The sequence below is a fragment of the Marmota marmota genome, unplaced genomic scaffold (assembly GCF_001458135.2).
Source record: "Marmota marmota marmota unplaced genomic scaffold, marMar, whole genome shotgun sequence".
Classification (NCBI taxonomy): Eukaryota; Metazoa; Chordata; class Mammalia; order Rodentia; family Sciuridae; genus Marmota; species Marmota marmota.
The window spans coordinates 2,792,659-2,811,212 of NW_026000205.1; the positions used below are offsets into that span (position 1 = coordinate 2,792,659).

Here is an 18,554-nt window from a genome sequence, read left to right on the forward strand (position 1 = left end):
CATGTGGAAATGGGTTGCACACTATCAGGATTTAGGGACTAAGATAAGAGAATTTTCATATCTACCACATCAAAGATCCATCAAAACTCTGTTTCATACTCGGTTGAGCACTTTTAGTTCTCAGCAGATTCAGGGGCCAAAAGCTTCACATATTTAAGCAACATACCCACTCCAGGGAGCCATAAATAGGGATCTACTGTTTCCAGAAGTGCTAAAAGAAACACTAACATTTTTATCAGTTTCCTATGGGTTTCTGTAACCTAAAATGAAAATCATCTGTGAATGATGTAAACCTCACATTGAAGGCAAATGGTGTCACATACAGAATATTTGACAATCAGGAGCTGTGGTGAGCCGTTCTTATAGACCGTGGCCGCCATTAGAAGATGGCGCCGGCTTCCACTGTGGCCTGTTATAAACAACTCCTAATATGGAGAGTTTGGCGCGCAATCCCTTATCACCCTATGAGAGAGATCCACGTGGCAGCTTGGGATTGGTATGCGGGAGGCTTTATTAGGCTGTGCTTGGGCGCTCGGCGGGGGGTCACTAGAAGATGATACATGAATCAAGGCCTGAATAAACTGCTGAAAGAAGAATCCTGTGTCGTGTTTTCCCTTGCCGGCGAGGGGTCGCGACAAGGAGCAAAAATGCTTTCCACATTTCCTGTTAATTTCTGGGTTTATTAATAGACTGAGCACTTGTGTACTAAACTAGTAGCTGTTGATACTGGATCTCAATGATGTGACCACAGACTGTTGTGTACATCTTGTGGAAAGTGAGTATTATTCTGAAAGAAGAGTGGAATTGAATCAGGCACGTTGCAGGGGATACATGTGCTCTGAAAAGACAGAATACTATGCACATCAAGATAAAAGAGCTACTTTTTATGAAAGAAGAATCTGTTTCATAAATTTGTTTCTTTGTTAGTATTTCCAGGTAATTCTAGACAGTTAAGGCAATCACAGTGACACTGTCAATGTCCAATAATTATGGGGCTGACATGTCTCTAAAGCATTTCAAACACTTAATACATGTCATCTATTACATCATCTCCCCAATCCCAAGAATGGAATGAGAAAGTTATAAATCCCACCCACTCAACAGATAAATGGTAAACTTTCTTATGGTTTCATTAGTGCGCTGTGATTATACATAATTTGGGGGCTCATTTTAACACAATCATCCATGATTGGATGGTAATTTGCTCCTCTTCAGTCCCCAGTGACTCTGCTTTCACTCACTCCCTTTTCCCTTCTCTGTCTACTAGTGTTTATTTATTTATTGATGCTTTATTGATATGCATGAAGGTGGAGTCCACTGTGCTGTTTACACATGCACACAGCATACTTTTGTCCATTTCATTCTGCATTTCTTTACCTTTCCCATCCATCCCCTTACCCCCTCAGTCTACTTCTACTCCACTGACCTTCTTTCTATCTTTTTTTTTATATAAGAGACTACCCGCTGTTTCTGCATGCAGGACCTATGATGCTGGGAGGAACTTAGTCATTAGAAGAGAATGGGCAGAAAAAATTAACCCCAGAATTGTGTCCACCTTTCTGGCTTCTCCCCTTGACTGATGAGGTGATATGAAGGAGAGAAGTCACTTTGTGTAATTATTCTGAGAAGTCAGGGTCCAGAGTAACAGGAAAGGCCCGCAGATGATGCTCAGCACACATGTGGTGTAACCGAGGTGCAGCTAGTTAACAGGAATGACTTCTAATGATCTGTAGTACAGTGTGGTGACTACGGAAAGCAATATTTTTAAAAATATTTTTCTTATATGATGGACCTTTATTTTATTTATTTATATGTGGTGCTGAGAATCGAATCCAGTGCCTCACACATGCTTGCAAGAGCTGTACCACTGAGCCACAACCCCAGCCTAGAAAGCAATATTAATTATACATTTCAAAATAGCAAATGGAGAGGATTTTGAATGTTCCCACCTAAGTACATGATGTATGTCTGAGTGTATAGATATGCCACTTACACAGAATGGATCATCACCCATTGAATAGGTACTTATTCTTACTTTATTTTTCTATTGGTGTAGAAAAATGCCACACTGGACTGCACATACATGTACAGGTCCTTGGCCTCATGTGGGATTAGGCCCCAACTTCCTTAATAAGATTCCTATAGCGCAAGAATTATAACCAAGAATCAATAAATGGGATGGAATCAAACTAAAAAGATTCTTCTCAGCAAAAAACAAACAAACAAACAAACAAAAAAACAATCTATGAGGTGAACAGAGAGCCTACATCCTGGGAGGAAATTTTTACCCCTCACACATCAGATAGAACACTAATCTCTAGGGTATATAAAGAACTCAAAAAGCTAAGCACCAAAAAAAAAAAAAAAACAAATAACCCAATCAACAAATGGGCCAAGTCCCTGAACACACACTTCTCAGAAGAGGATATACAATCAATCAACAAATACATGAAAAAATGCTCATCATCTCTAGCAATCAGAGAAATGCAAATCAAAACTACTCTAAGATATCATCTCCCTCCAGTCAGAATGGCAGCTATTATGAAGACAAACAATTGTAAGTGTTGGAGAGGATGTGGGGAAAAAGGAACACTCATACATTGCTGGTAGGACTGAAAATTGGTGCAGCCAATATGGAAAACAATATGGAGATTCCTTGGAAATCTGGGAATGGAACCACCATTTGACCCAGCTATCCCTCTCCTCGGTCTATACCCAAAAGACTTAAAAGCAGCACACTACAGGGACACAGCCACATCAATGTTTATAGCAGCACAATTCATAATAGCTAAACTATGGAGCCAGCCCAGATGCCCTTCAGTGGATGAATGAATAAAAAAAAATGTGGCATACATACACAATGGAATTTTTTACTCAGCAATAAAAGAGAATAAAGTCATGGAATTTGCAGATAAATGGATAGAATTGGAGAAGATAATGCTAAGTGAAGTTAGCCAATCCCCAAAAAACAAATGCCAAATAAGGAGGCTGATTCATAGTGGGGTAGGGAGGGGGAGCATGGGAGGAATAGACAAACTCTAGATAGGGCAGAGAGGTTGTCATAATGATGGGAAGGGAGGGGGCATGGGGTTAGAAATAATGGTGGAATGTGATGGTCATTATTATCCAAAGTACACGTATGAAGACATGAATTGGTGTCAACATACTTTATATATAAACAGAGATATGAAAAAATGTGCTGTATATGTGTAATAAGAATTGATGCATTCTTCTGTCATTTATTTTTTAAAAAATCAATAAAAATAAAATAAAATGGAGCAAATTACATTCAAAATATGAATAATTATGTTAAAATGAACCTAACTAGGGACTCAGGCTATAGCTCAGTTACAGAGTGCTTGCCTAGTATATGTGAGGCTCTGTATTCAATCCTCAGCAGCACCACATAAAAATAAACAAAATAAAAGTATTCTATCTACAAAAAAAAAACATTTTTTTAGGGGATGGGGATACATTTCAGTCGGTAGAGTGCTTGCGTCGCATGCACAAGGTCCTGGGTTCAATACCCAGTACCAAAAAAGATGAAACAGAAACCAAAGATGAAACAGAGCTTCGATGGATCCTTCATGTAGAAGATATGAAAATTCTCTCATCTCAGCCCCTAAACACTGATAGTAAGAAACCCAGTCCCACATATTAATCAGAAGGTAAGGCAGGACTGGACCCTGGAGTCTAGTTACAACACACCACCATATCTGGTGACTCTAAATCAGGTTCTTTTCAGTTAATCTCAAAGAGTTTTCAGCCCATGCTTCCTCAACATCCTTCCACCTATTATTTTTACACGGGTCCTATCGGTTTCATGTAAAACTTCTATTTTGAAAACTCTTCAAAATGCAAATAAATGGGAAAGGATGTCTTTCTTCAGGTCCAAGGACTCATCAGTGGGGTTATCTTGCAGCACTTGCTCTGGGTCCTGCCTGTGAAATCGTCCTCAGATCATGATCCACACATTCCCTGAATGAGGCCAAAATTGCTCAATACAAAGAAACTTTGGATCACCATCACAAGTTGTTCTTACCAATCAGTTAATTTGACCATGAGAAAAAGTTAATGATTCTTTTGACTTCAAAGTCTAGTCTCCGAGTATCTCCCACAATGTTCAATGGTGGTTACAGCTGGAACCTCTGCACCACACACAGATAGCTCATCACCATGACAGATGACTACTTGTGGTTTGAAGGGTTACCTTTCCATGTTCTTGGTTTCAGCTATGAAGTTATAAAAGAAGTATGTGCTCAGTTTGTGATAAAGGATGAAGATACAGTAATGGTGTCTTTCCCAAAGTCAGGTAAGAAAACAGAACAGGAACCCCCCATGAGAAAGGTGAGGGCTCCATTCCTCACTCACTCAGCAGAGGATGGAATGGGCTCTCCATGCCATGGAGCCCTGCTTGGTAGAGGAAGGGGCACTGCCCCAGGCCACTTCCATTCATATTAGTGCAGAGTGACTTAAGTGCTCAGCAAGGATCATCTAAGGTCTTGGAGGAATAAGATACAGCAGTGAATCCTAAGCAGATTCAGACATTTGTGTGGTGGCATGGGAGAAGGGGTGTAAGAGGTTGAAAGGAGAAACCATAATAGCAAAATAGCAGCTCAACAGAGATGAAAAGACTGAATGGGAGGTCAGGTGATGAAAGGAATATTTTAGAATAGGAGAGTCAGCATGGACAATGGCTGGGAATCAGAAACAAGCCTGGAAAATTGAAGGGACTGAAAGGACACGCATCATGCATCTACGGGAGTGGGACTGGGGGCAGGAAAATTGCAAGCTGGGCAAAGATTCAGGCCAATCTCATTGGAAGTGGAACAGCACTGGAGAGTTAAGGGAAGTGGGAGCATATTGAAAGGATCACAGCAAAGAGCCAAGAGGTGGAAGCAACCAAAAATCTGTTGACAGGTGAATACATAAACAAAATGTGGCATGGTGATACAATGGAATATGATTCAGCCTTGGAAGGAAGGAAATCCTGACACCTTCTACAACATCCACCAATATTGAGGGCATCATACTGGATGCAATAGTTTAACACAAAAGGACAAATACTATATTCTTCCACCAGTGCAAAATACCTAGAGTAGTCAAGTTCATAGAAAGAGAAAGCCCCATTTTGGATTCCAGGGCCTGAAAGATGGAATAAGTAAGACTTGTTCTTAATAAGTAAAGTTTCAGATTTTCAAGATGAAAAGGTTCTGGACATTGGCTGAGCAACAGTAGGAATGTACTTAACACTGCTCAGCCCTACACAACTGCATGCTTAAAATGCGTATGATGGTAAAGTTATGTTATTATTTTATCACAATATATTTTTTATGTCACAATTCAGATTGAAATGAGTGATCACCATTTTCCTTTCTCATCTAGGAACCCACTGGTTGGTTGAAATTCTCTGCCTGATTCACTCCAAAGGTGATACCAAGTGGATTCGATCTGTGTCCATCTGGGAACGGGCACCCTGGTTAGAGTCAGATGGGGGATACAAATTGTTAAAGGAGAGAGAGGGCCCACGGTTCCTGACCTCTCACCTCCCCTTCCATCTCTTCCCCAAGTCTTTATTCACTTCCAAGGCCAAGGTCAGTGCCTAATGTTTGATCAATGACTTTTGCCCTTCCATGTGCCTAGATAACCCCTGCTGATCTTGCTGGGGTGTGTGCTCATTGGATAGGTTGGGTGAGACCTGCGATTCTCGGAAATTAGGTGAGGTTGATATGGCCGCAACCAGACCACACTTGAGTACAAGGATGTGAATGATTCCATGGATTAGCTTACCATGAATTAAGGGGTAAAGTGACTGCTAGAATCTTAGGAAACTACATCTCATGTGCAACCAGAATTTATAATTGCTTCTACAATAGACTATCCCAACTTTGCAGGTCTTACCCAATATTCATTCAATAAAAGCCTCCTAACAGGTAGGTGCAAGCATCTAAGTCAGTGTTGCCCATATGGGGAGCAGAGCACGCATACATTAAGAAATGCATAAATCCAGGGGACTTCTCAGGAGTCACGACTAGCAATTCTAACCATGGAAGCCCACTGCAGGTCACTGTGATTTGTGATCAGCAGCCACTCCAGCCTCCCCATGGCTGACAGATGATCAGCACAGACCATGGATATCCAAGATCTAACATGCAACAGACTAATTTTAGAAACATGCTTTCTTAAAGTGTTTGTTGCTTTCTGAAATTTTTGTTTTTGTTTAAACAACACCAAGAAACCTAGAATAATAATCTCCTGTCTTGGAAATGTCATAAATTGTCTAACAGTGAGTCTTCCCCAGTAGACCCACTTCCATTCTCCTGCTGTGTTTCATTAACCCCTGCCTGATTAAACTGGGGTCTAAGGAGACACAAGACCTCCAATAATAACACCAAGAGAGTTGGGGCAAATAAAGCCAATTTCTGTTGTTCAAGCCCCAAGTGGTGTGTGTGCACGTGTGTGTTCACTAATCTTGAACACTAGCCTCTTAATATGCACATAAAGACATACACAGTTGGGAACCTTCATCTAGACCAGATGTGTAACATTTCTACCATCCAGAAAGTCCCCACACATTCCATCTTATCAATTGATGCCCACCACCTGAGGGGAACACTCCCTGGACTATTGCTACAGATTGTTTTTGTTTATTCCTGAATTTTGTATAAATGCATTCATGCTGTATGGATGCCATATCTTGGAGACTCCTCAGTGGTCTTGAGTGTGAGAATGACTGTGTGTTGCTATGAATCTGAATATACCATAATTGATTAATCAGTTCTGCTATTAGTGATCATTATGGTAAAGCGCACACACACACCTCAACACCTACCATATAAAACTATCCAGCAGCTTCCCATGTGGAGTAGACTAATAACCCAGGAAGAGGAGACAAGGTCTTCCTCTTCTATTCCTAGCACATGAATATGTAATAGGAACTTTAAAATCTGTATTTGATGAATGAATGCTATAACTAATTCATTAAAGGAATTCATTGATGTTTAACAGTGATTAAGTAAAAACTGCTGGGGTAAAGATCAAGAATGGGTGGAAAATGTGTGATTGAGACTGATTTTTCATTCTGTCATTTTTCCTTTATTTAAGGTGATATATATCATGAGAAATCCCAAAGATATTCTTGTGTCAGGTTATTATTTTTATACTATGACAAACATTTCTAAGAAACCAGAGTCACTGGAACAATATTTTCAATGGTTCATCCAAGGAAACGGTGAGTGTTCTGTGACATACAGATCTGTGTCCTCTACTTTGCTGGTCTTTCTTTTATTTTGTGGTATCCCTATTTTATTCTTCTTCTGCATATGTTCCACTCATGAGAGAAAACAGACAACTTTGACTTTGTGAGTCCGGCTTGTTACAATCTGCACGCTGATCTCCAGTTCTATTTTCCTGAAGATAACATAATAGAGTTCTTCTGTATAACTAAAACTCCATCTTGTGTATGTACCACATTCTCTTTATTCATGCATCAGTCAGTGGACACCAGGCTGGTTTCATAACTTAACTTTTGTACTGGCATCAACATGGGTGTGCTGTATTGCTATAGTGTGCTGACTTTAATTCTTTTGGGTAAATACCAAGGAGTCTATGACTGGGTCATATGGTGGTTCCGTTCCTAGTCTTTTGAAGAATCTCCATACTGATTTCCATGATGGTTGTACTAATTTCCAATCCCAGTAGTGTGTAGGTGTTCTTTTTCCCTCACATCCCTGCCAGCATTTATCATTATGTGTGTTCTTGATGATTGCCATTCTAACTGGAGTGAGATGCAATCTCAGTGCAGCTTAGATTTGCTTTTCTCATGTTTTTAAAAATGTTGAAATTTTTTTCATAAAATTGTTGGCCATTGTATTTCTCCTTTTGAGAAATGATTGTTCATTCAACCATCTATTGATTGGGCTATGAGGTTATTGATGTTAAGATTTTTGAGTTCTTTATATATTCTAGATGTTAATCCTCTGTCAGAAGAGTAGCTGGCAAAGATTTTCTCCCGTTCTGTAAGCCCTCTATCTCTGTCTCATTTCATTTGCTGTGCAGAAGTTTTTTAACTGGAAGCCATTCTATTTATCAACTCTTGGTTTTGTTTCCTGAGCAACAGGAGTCTTATGGAGGAAGTCATGCCTGAATCTATATGGTGGAGGGTAGGCGCTATGATTTCTACTAGTAGTCACAGTGTTTATGGTTTAATTCCTATGGTGTTTGTCCACTTTGAGTTGATATTTGTGCAGAATTTCGCTTCGTTCTTCACTTTTCCAAGCACCATTTATTAAACATGCTGTGTTTTCTCCAATATTTCCTTTTGGTGTCTTTGTTAAGGATCAGCTGTCTCTTTGTGAGTGTTTCTCTGTGTCTTCTATTGTAATCAATTAATCTATGCCTGTTTTGATATCAGCACAATTTTTTGTTACTTTACCTCTTTAGTATGATTTGACACTGGGAAATGTGATAATTTCAGCATTACTCTTTTTTATTTCTTTTTAGTTGTAGATGGACACAACATCTTTATTTATTTATTTATTTATTTTATGTGGTGTTGAGGATCAAACCCAGTGCCTCCACCACACATGTAAGGCTCTACCTCTGAGCCCCAGCCCCAGCCCAGCATTATCCTTTGTGTATTGTGTGTGTATTGGGGATTAGACCCAGGGCCTGGCACACCCTACTCCAGTGCTCTGTCACTAGCCACATCCCCAGCCCTTCATCATTGTTCATATTGCTCAGAATGGCTTTAGGTTTTATTTGTCATAAAAATTTGGGGACTGTTTCTTCTTTTTCTGTGAAGAATGTCATTGCTATTTGATGGGGATTGCATTGTTTCTTGAGATGCTTTTTATTCATTCCTCCAAGATTTATTAACTATTTCAACACCCTTTGCAGAGATTTACAAATGATTTGCCCCCAACATTTTAATGCTCACGAGTTAACCAAAATTTTAAATATCTTCCTCAAAGAACAGCCAAGTCACCTAACCTAGAAATTCTAAACATTGGTCATAAATAAACTTCTATTACTATAGCTGATCTCTCACTTGAGGAATGAAAGTCACAAATAAATTTTTCCTGTAACTGAAAACTAAATATCATTGTATTTTGGCCTCAACACATTTAAGAATTTCTGCAATTTGGCTAAATTGTGAGCAGGGCTGGCCCTGGTATTTTCCATACTAAGTACTTTAATTCTACGTGCAATAAACATTGCATTTGAAGTCTCGTGCATTTTTGATACAGGCCTGTATTGTTTCATTATATTCCAACTTGCTTATCAGCATGCTAGGTTTTTTAGTTTTTTATTTGTTTTAATTAGTTATACATGACATTATAATGCATATTATACTAAGCGAAATAAGCCAATCCTAATAAATCAAAAGTCGAATTTTTTTCTAATATGTGGATACTAATTCACAATAAGGGGGAACACTAGAGAAAAGAGTTTCCTTAAATTAGATAGAGGGAAGTGAAGGGAGGGGAGGGGAGGGGGTGTGGGGATAGGAAGGACAGTAGAATGAAACAGACATTATTACCTTTTATATATATATATATAATATATATAATTATATATATATATATATGACTGCATGACCAATGTGATTTTACAATATGTACACTCAGAAAAATGAGAAATTATATTCCATGTATGTATGATTTTGTAGATTTCTTTTGGTAATGTGGCATTTTTGTTTCTGGGTATACAAGAATATGGGAGGGCCTTTCACCTTAAACTGTCTTCTTCAATTTCTTTCTTCAGTGTTCTACAATTTTCATTGTCAGAGGTCTTTCTCCTTTTGGGGGATATTATACCTAAGGGTGTTTGTTTTGGTTTTTGGTTTTTGTGGGGGTTTTTTTGTTTGTTTTGGTACCAGGTATTTAACTGAGAGTTGCTTAACCACTGAGCCATATCCTCAACCTATTTTATATTTTTTGTAGAGACAGGGTCTCACTGAGTTGCTTAGGATCTTGCTAAGTTGCTCAGGCTGGCTTTGAACTCATGATCCTCCTGCGCCATCCTCCTAAACTGCTCAGATTACAGGCATGTACCCACAACTGGCTACGTAGGTATTTTTTGAGACCATTGTGATTAGAATTGAATATCTGATTTGCTTCTCAGCAGATTCATTGTTATTATGAAGAAAAGTTCTTAATTTTTATGGGCTGAACTTGGGTACCAGTTTATAAGTGTTTTGGGAGAGCTTTTTGGGAATTCAGGCCGCATCATATAATCTGCAAAAGATGATACTTTGGCTTCTTTCCTTCCTACTTGTGATTTTTTGATTCTCTTGTCTGACTTCGCTAGCTAGATTTTCAAGAACTCTATTGAATGGGAATGGAGAGAGTGGACATAGTTTCCTTCTTCCTAATTTTAGGACAAATGTTTCAAGATTTTCTCCATTTAGCATAATGTTGGCTTTTGGGTTTGTCACAAAAACCCAATTATATGTTTAGCACACATAGCCTTTATGATGCTCAGCCATGTTCCTCTGTCAAGGAAAATTCTATTGATGTGGTGAAATTCATTTATGGATTTGCATGTGTTGACCAAACTTGCATCCCAGGAATAAAATCAACATACTATGTGTATAATCTTAAAGTGTGAACACAATATATCCTGTGTATAATCTTAATGTTGAATAGCCTTTACTGATATTTTATTTATTTTATTTTTTTTATTATTAGTTGTTCAAAACATTACAAAGCTCTTGACATATCATATTTCATATATTTGATTCAAGCAGATTTAATAAGGTTTTCTGTATCTGTTGTTCATCAGAAATATTGGTCTGTTGTTTTCTTATTTGATGTGTTTTTGTCTGGGTTGGGTATCAGTATGATACTAGTTCCATAGAATGAGTTCAGGAATGGTCCCCCTCTCTACTTCAGTACCTAGTTTGAGGAGCACTTATCAACTGTACATGTATCAAGATGTCAGGATTTAGAGTGACAGGGATGGCAAAGCACCTGTTGTGCTAGTATGTAACCTGCACACCTGTGCCTGCCCCACAGTGTCCTATGGATCATGGTTCGAGCACATTCGTGGCTGGATGTCCATGAGAGACAGGGAGAACGTCCTGCTGCTGAGTTATGAAGAGCTGCAGAAGGTGAGATCCCTCTCATACTCAGCACCCACCAATTCCTGGCCATCCTTGATTCCTCTAATGCCCCTGGTCCTCAGGGTCTCCACTCCATATTCCCTGCCAAAGCATAGACTCTCAGAGGTCACTAAGAGTAGATGAACCCTTGGTCTCCACTTCCCTGCTTCTGCGTGACCCTCTCCAAGCTCCAAGATCTTTTTTTTTTTATTTGTTATATATGACAGCAGAATGAATTACAATTCACATTACACACATGGAGCACAATTTTTTGTATCTCTGGTTGTACACAAAGTAGAGTCACACCATTTGTGTCTGTATACATGTACTATGGTAATGAGCTCCATCTCATTCCACCATCTTTCCTACCCCCATGCCCCTGTATTCCCTCCCTCCCCTTTGCCCGTCTAGAGTTTACCTAATCCTCCCATTGCCCCACCCGAACCACATTATGAAGCAGCACAATTACATCAGAGAAAACTTTTGGCATTTGGTTTTGACAGATTGGTCCAAGCTTTTTCTTCATGTCTTCAAATTTATTTCATTTGACAACATCTAAAGGGCCCTTCCACACACTGAGGCAGAGTGACATGACTTACGCTAGCATCTGTGGCTGCCAAGGTTTCTGGGTGCAGGACCTATGATGTGGACAGAAACCTAGTGATGAGAAGGGATTGGCCAGAAAACATTGATCCCAGAGTTGTGTCCACCTCTCTGTCTTCTCCCCATGACTGATGCAGTGACATGAAGGGAAAATGTCACTTTATGAATCTATTCTGAGAGGTCAGGGGCTGGAGTAACAGAAAAGGCCTGCAGATGATGCTCAGCACTGGTGGGTGGGTGCAGGGTACAGCTGGGTAACAGCAATGACTGCTAATGACCTGTAGCACAGTGTGGCAACTGTATAGAACAGTAATTATACATTTATAATTAGCAAATGGAGAGGGTTTTGAATGTTCCCAACTAAATAAAGGATTCATGTCTGAGTTTGTAGATGTGCCACTTGTACAGACTGGATTGTCACATATTGAATAGGTACTTATTCTAACCTTATTTTTCTGTTGAGCACAAAAATGCCACACTGAACTGCACAAAGATGCACAGATCCCTTTGTGAGTTTCATAGGTCCAGAAGTAATTGAAAACTTTAAAATTTTTAGACTTTATTAGAATTGGAAACAATATCAGAAAAAGCAAAAGAGTGAACAGACCTTTAGGAAACATTTTGCCTTTGAGATTGTCTTGGGGACAGAGAAGATGCCACAGGGACAGGCTTCTGCTTCCTCTGGTGAAAGGACTTTGGTCACCTTCCTGCAGCTGCTTCCTGTCCTGCTGTGTTCTCACCAAGGACCTTGATGCCACCTTCAGCCACCTCAGCAGCAAGCTCCCACACGTCCCTGTGATTCTCCACTCAAATCACACAACACATTTTTAAATTATTGCCACAGTTGTGTGTCTTCTTGCTATATAGTGCCTGGGGCTCATGTAAAAAAAAAGCTGATAATAAACACTATAGTCTGAAGAGGAAGGTCTAGGATTCTAAGCAATCCTTTCTTCTTATAAAGATCTATTTCTTGGTGTGATCTCCCAGGAATATACATCAATAATCATGGAGCTCAAGTTTAGAAAGATATTATGAAGTCCTATGTATTATTCAAGTGTCATTTATGGGACGCACTATCATTCGGTGTAAGGATTAGTCTTTGGGGGTTTGTCTCCCTGCCTTTTCTTCCATTTTTTTTTTAAATTTTTTATCTGTGGTAATTAGTTGCACATGACAGTAGAATGCATTTATGCACTTTGATATACAGAGAAGAGATATAATTTCTCATTTTTCTGAGTGTACAAGTTGCAGAATCATATAGGTCATGCAGTCCCATACATACATAGAGTAATAATGTCTGTTTCATTCTACTATCTTTCCTATCTCCACATCCCTACCCCTCCCCTCCCATCACTTTTCTCTACCTAATCTAAGGTAAAGCTATTCTTCCCTAGTACCCTCTGCCTTATTGACATTTGGCCTTTGGTTTTGTGAGATTGGCTTCTTTCGTTAGCATGATATTCTCCAACTCCAACCATTTATTGGCAAATTCCATAATTTTACTCTTCTTTAAAGCTGAGCAATATTCCATTGAGTATATATACCACATTTTCTATATCCATTCATCTATTGAGGTTGGTTCCACAGTCTAGCTACTTTGAATTGAGCTGCTATAAACTTTGATGTGGCTGTGTCCCTGTAGTATGTTGATTTTAAGTCCTTTAGGTATAAACCAAGGAGTGGGATAGCTGGGTCAAATAGTGATTCCATTCTCAATTTTCTAAGGAATCTCATACTGCTCTCCATAGTTGTTGCACCAATTTGCATTCCCACCAGCAATGAATGAGTGTGCCGTTTCCCCCACATCCTCAACAACATTTATGATTGCCTGTATTCTTGATGATTGCCACTCTGACAGAAGTGAGATGGAATCAAATTAAAAAGCTTTTTCTCAGCAAAGGAAACAATTCATAAAGTGAGGAGAGAACCCACAGGCTGAGAGAAATTTTTTACCACATCCACCTCCAATAAAGCCTTAATCTCTAAGATATATAAAGAACTCAAAATGCTTAACACCACAAAAACAAATAACCCAATCAATAAATGGGCCAAGGAACTGAGTAGACACTTCACAGAAGAATAAATACAATTGATCAAAAAATATGTGAAAAGTGTTCAACGTCTCTAGCAATTAGAGAAATGCAAATCAAAACTACTCTAAGATTTCATCTCACTCCTGTCAGATGGCAATTATCTTCCATTCTTAAGAGTCCTTTTAGAAATCCCATCACCTGCCTTTGGGGTGTCCTGAACTCACTCTCACTGGGAAGCCCCTGTTGATTCTCATGTCACCACATCCTTCACTCCCTCTGCTGGCGCCTTGCCCTTTTTCTCCCTCCATCCAGCATCCATTTCAGTCTTTCCCCATTTTGAGATGTCGTCCTCTCCTCTTCCTCCCCTACACCCCTCCTTATACTTCTGTTCCCATTTCCCATGTCTCCTGTCCTTCCTGTTCAGAGCCTCACTCTTTATTATTCACATTGTAGGACCCAAGAAGCACCATAGAGAAGATCTGTCAATTCCTGGGAAAGAAGTTAAATCCAGAGGAACTGGACTCAGTCCTCAAGAATTGCTCCTTCCAAGTCATGAAACAAAACAAGATGTCCAATCTTGAAATATTGTCTGAAGAATTCTCTTCTAGGCATTTCAAAATTACAAGAAAAGGTAACTGCTCAGTTTTCAGAACGTGTGAGAATGCTTGGAGAGCATTCTGTGTTTACCACCCAACAATAAGAGTGACAGTGTTGAAAGGTATCAATTTGAATCATTCATAAACAAGAAAGCTTCTGTGTGCCCTAATGGAAAAAATGTTTTCATGGGATTCAGATGGACTGCAGGTACCAGAGAAAGTTGATTCAGTCTTGGAGAGAAGGGTGGGTTTTGGAGATGGTCATATCTAGGCTACTCCACTGGTGACTTACCATAGAGAACTGCCCTAAAGAGAGAGATACACAAAGAAAGACCAAATTGGAGAAATTAGGGAGTGGGTTATTTGCTATGAGACACTGTAAGTCCTCCTTTCTGTGAGGAGAGATGAATCGTAACTACACCCTTGGATTCAGGTCTATTGAAAATGTCTACTTCGAGTACACGCAGAACCTCTTTTACCAAAATTCCTCTTAGTCACATCTTTCTTCAAAAGATATTCAAAAGGTCAGGATTCCTGCCAACCAGTGCTTCTGGAGCACAGAGAGAGGAAACAGGACTGGGCTGGGGATGGGGCTGAGAGAGAGAGCACCTGCCCAGCAGAAGGAACCACATGAAGATTGTTCAGATAAGGAAGATATCAGTGAACATAGGAGGAAGGATGAATGGTTATAGGATAACAGTTACATATTAGACATTCTGCTACTTTACATTCATATGAGTGAATTGTCCAAATACATACATATATAAGTGTAACTATTATTCTATATTTAATAGATAATTTAATTAATATTTAAACTAATTAGATTGGCCTACTATGTGAAAATTGATTTATTATCCACAATACTGTAACCACATAGGTAAAATGTAATACTTATGTGTATATCTTTAGCTTCTTTTTCCTCTGCCACTTTCTCACGTGGTAACGCCTCCAGGGCTTTTTAAAAATCCTTGCCTATAAAATGGGATATTATGCTAGTATATTACTAATTCTTTGTTAAACCTTTCAACAATTATTTATTGAGCATATATGATGTGATTCTCTAAAGCTCTAAATCTTAGGCAATTTACAAAGTTTTGATTTTTTAATGTTAGAAGTGCATACCTTATGCACATTCAAAAAGGAAGTACACAGAACATCTCATGTTTGATCATTGCTATGAAGTGAACGAAGATGGACATGTATGGTTCTGAACTGAGAGCCCCACTGAGTCACTGCATTGGACAGCACTCTGGGGTCAGGAGCAGGAAAGGTAACTACCCTGAGGAGGGGGCAGCCTGGCAAGTCTGAAGCTGAATCAGAAGACTGTGTCATGGAGCTGAGAGAGCAAATGGGCAGTCCCAGGGATGGCGTCAACCAACAAGGACCCTACACCTAGAGCCTCAAAGCACTGGGGAACTTGGCTGAAGGAGAGTGGACGTCCTGGGAGACTCTGAGCCCCAAGGGACTGGAGCCACTGGATCTGGCAAGGGGTCAACATGGTGCCATGTGCAGAAGAACTTCTCACAGAGAATGGCCAAAAGCAGAGGGACTAGTTTGACCTACTCTGATCACCCAAGTTATAAATTGTTAGATTGAGCCAAAGTTCTCAAAAAAGAAGTGGTCAGAATTAGTTATGATCCAGATCTTCTGATTTATACCCAGCATTGCTGCTTATGGATTCTGTACAGGTTGCTTTGAAAAGGGAGGGAAGTCAGGACACACTTTCCCAGCAGGTAGACTTGTAAATAGGTGTGGTGGCCAGGCAGGAGAAGGCCTCACCAATGACCCAGGGGTCACTCTGCTGTCTTGACAGAGCAGGGAGGAGGTCGCCGTCTTAAGACCTCTCCCTAGATCTGATCTGCGTCTACTTCATCTTTTCCAGGCATCTGTGGGGACTGGAAGAATCACCTCACAGTGGCCCAAGCTGAAGCCTTGGATAAAGTTTACCAGGAGAAGATGGCGGGTTTCCCCAAAGAGCTGTTCCCATGGGAGTAACGTCTAAAAATTCTGGATATGGTCATTGTTTTTAATGTCCTGGGATGTGTACACGACTGGGCGTTCTTAGCATAAAATCCATTTCTACAGAAAAGAGGAAGTGAATGAAAATAACATAAAGAACCAATGAAATATAAATTATCAGACGAACAAAAGGAAGTCTAGTTGAGTAGGGAAAGGAAAATGGGAGAGGAGAGGGGTAACACAGGGAAAGGGGGATCATGAACTAAAGTTGATTTCCATGTATTGATGAGTTTTTCTGGATGAACCCAATCACTATGATAACTATAAAGCCCTGAGAAAAAATTAAAAACCGGTTTCTTCATTCTGGGACCTTGAAATATACATTTTGCTTCTCTAATAACTTGCTTGTTAAAAATTACTGGGATTTCCCTTTTCACTTCATCATATCCTAGCTTTAATAAAATCTTTGTAATACTTCAAGCCAGGTACAGTGATGCATGCCTGTAATTCCAGCAGCGGGGGTGGCAGTGAAAGGAGGATTACAAATTCAAAGCCAGCCTCAGCAATGACAAGACTCTAAAGCAATTCAGTGAGATTCTGTATCTAAGTAAAATACAAAATAGGGCTGGGGATGTGGCTCAGTGGTTGAGTGCCCCTGAATTCAATTCCCCGGGACCCAAAGAAAAAATCTTTGCAATATTTTAAATACATAGAAACCTACGAACATAATAAGAATATCACCCACAATTGTGTCTAGTATTTAAATCAAGAAATATAATTTGCAAGCCATTAATGTTCCTTTTCTATTACATGTATCTGTAGAATTTATGATGATGATGATCTGCAGGAGTATGATTTCCAACCCAGTGTTATTTTCATTCCCAGTACTGTGTAAAGCATAACTAACAAGTGATATGGATGGAACTTTTAAACCTCACATGAATGGTGGATGGTATGATATGTTCATAGACTTTCATTTCTACCCAGCATTTAACATGGTTTTGTCCGAGCTGACATGTTCAAAGTAATTCAGAGTTGAATTGAGACTTGGAACACAGTTGAGTTACCTGTTTTCTTGTAGATGACTCTGGGTTTCCCCCTCACCAATTTTCCCATATTTAAATCACTATTTGGCAAGAATGACAAAAACACAGGTAGGAGTTTTCCGAGGTCGTACTTGACTGAAGTTGACTGTTCTCTCATTGGCCTGTTGTAGGTGTTACTAAATGTTCCCCCAATAATCTTGTAATGAAGTTAAAATCTAAATAAACTCCTCTACCTCTACCTCTGCCTACTTTTAGTTGACTTTAAAATTTACGAATTTTGGAGAACAAGTAGTTGCGCTATATAGTATTAGTGTCTTTCTCTACCTTGCTGTAGAAAACACCTCTTACACGAGGATATGATGATAAAAGTCACTTAGGATTCTTTAAAGGGTTTTGAAGACCATTTTGGTAAAAGCCCTGACTGACTGTTCCCTCGATCCTGCAGATGTCCAATGGGTAACTAAAAAACAGAACTCAGAAGTTTGCCTTCTTGTTGTTTCTCTCTTTTTTGCCTCCCTAAAACTTTGGATCATAGTATCTGTAGATTTCTTTTGATACTATGGCCATTTCATGACATTATGACAAACTCTGCTTGCCCATGAACATTGGATTCTTTTCTTTTTGGAACTGTCAAGACCAAGGGGAATCAAGTTCAGCAGCATCCATCATACCATTCTGTGGTGAGCCGTTCTAATTAGACCGTGGCCGCCATTAGAAGATGGCGCCGGCTTCCACTGTGGCCTGTGATGAACAACTCCTAATATGGAGAATTGGCACGCAATCCCTTACCACCCTATGAGAAAGCTCCACGTGGCAGCTTTGCATTGGGGCTTGAGATGCTTTATTAAGGCTGGGAGGGGCATCCAGGAGAAAGAAGAAGAACTATCAAGGGCCTGAATAAACTGCTGAAAGAAGATTCCTGAGTTGCGTCTTCCTTGCGGGCAAGGGGTCGCAACAAGTGGTGCCGAAACCCGGGAACCAGAACTTTCAGCAGTCAGGGGTGTTGCACCGGTTAGTCCCAGGTAAATGGGATCCGCGACCAAAGCGGGGTTAGTCCCAAGTAAGTGGGATCCGCGACCAAAGCGGGGCAGCTCTCTCTGTAAATAAAGAGAGAGCGGAAAAAAGGACGCTCCCCTGTAAATAAGGAGAGAGCGGGGCTTTTGTACTTTCATTTTCTTTATAGCTCTAAAAACATTATGGGCGCTACCTCTTC

The 18,554-nt window shown here is 39.8% G+C and overlaps 1 protein-coding gene across 1 annotated transcript; it reads left to right on the forward strand.

Moving 5' to 3' along the window:
- Positions 1-4,100: 4,100 nt before the first annotated feature.
- On the forward strand, positions 4,101-17,579 carry LOC107151307 (sulfotransferase 2A1-like). The gene is made up of 6 exons (XM_015496627.2): positions 4,101-4,312; positions 5,386-5,594; positions 7,105-7,231; positions 11,019-11,113; positions 14,194-14,371; positions 16,219-17,579. The coding sequence occupies exons 1-6, from the start codon at positions 4,177-4,179 to the stop codon at positions 16,329-16,331; spliced, it is 858 nt and encodes a 285-aa protein (XP_015352113.1). The 5' UTR covers positions 4,101-4,176; the 3' UTR covers positions 16,332-17,579.
- The last annotated feature ends 975 nt before the right edge of the window (positions 17,580-18,554 follow it).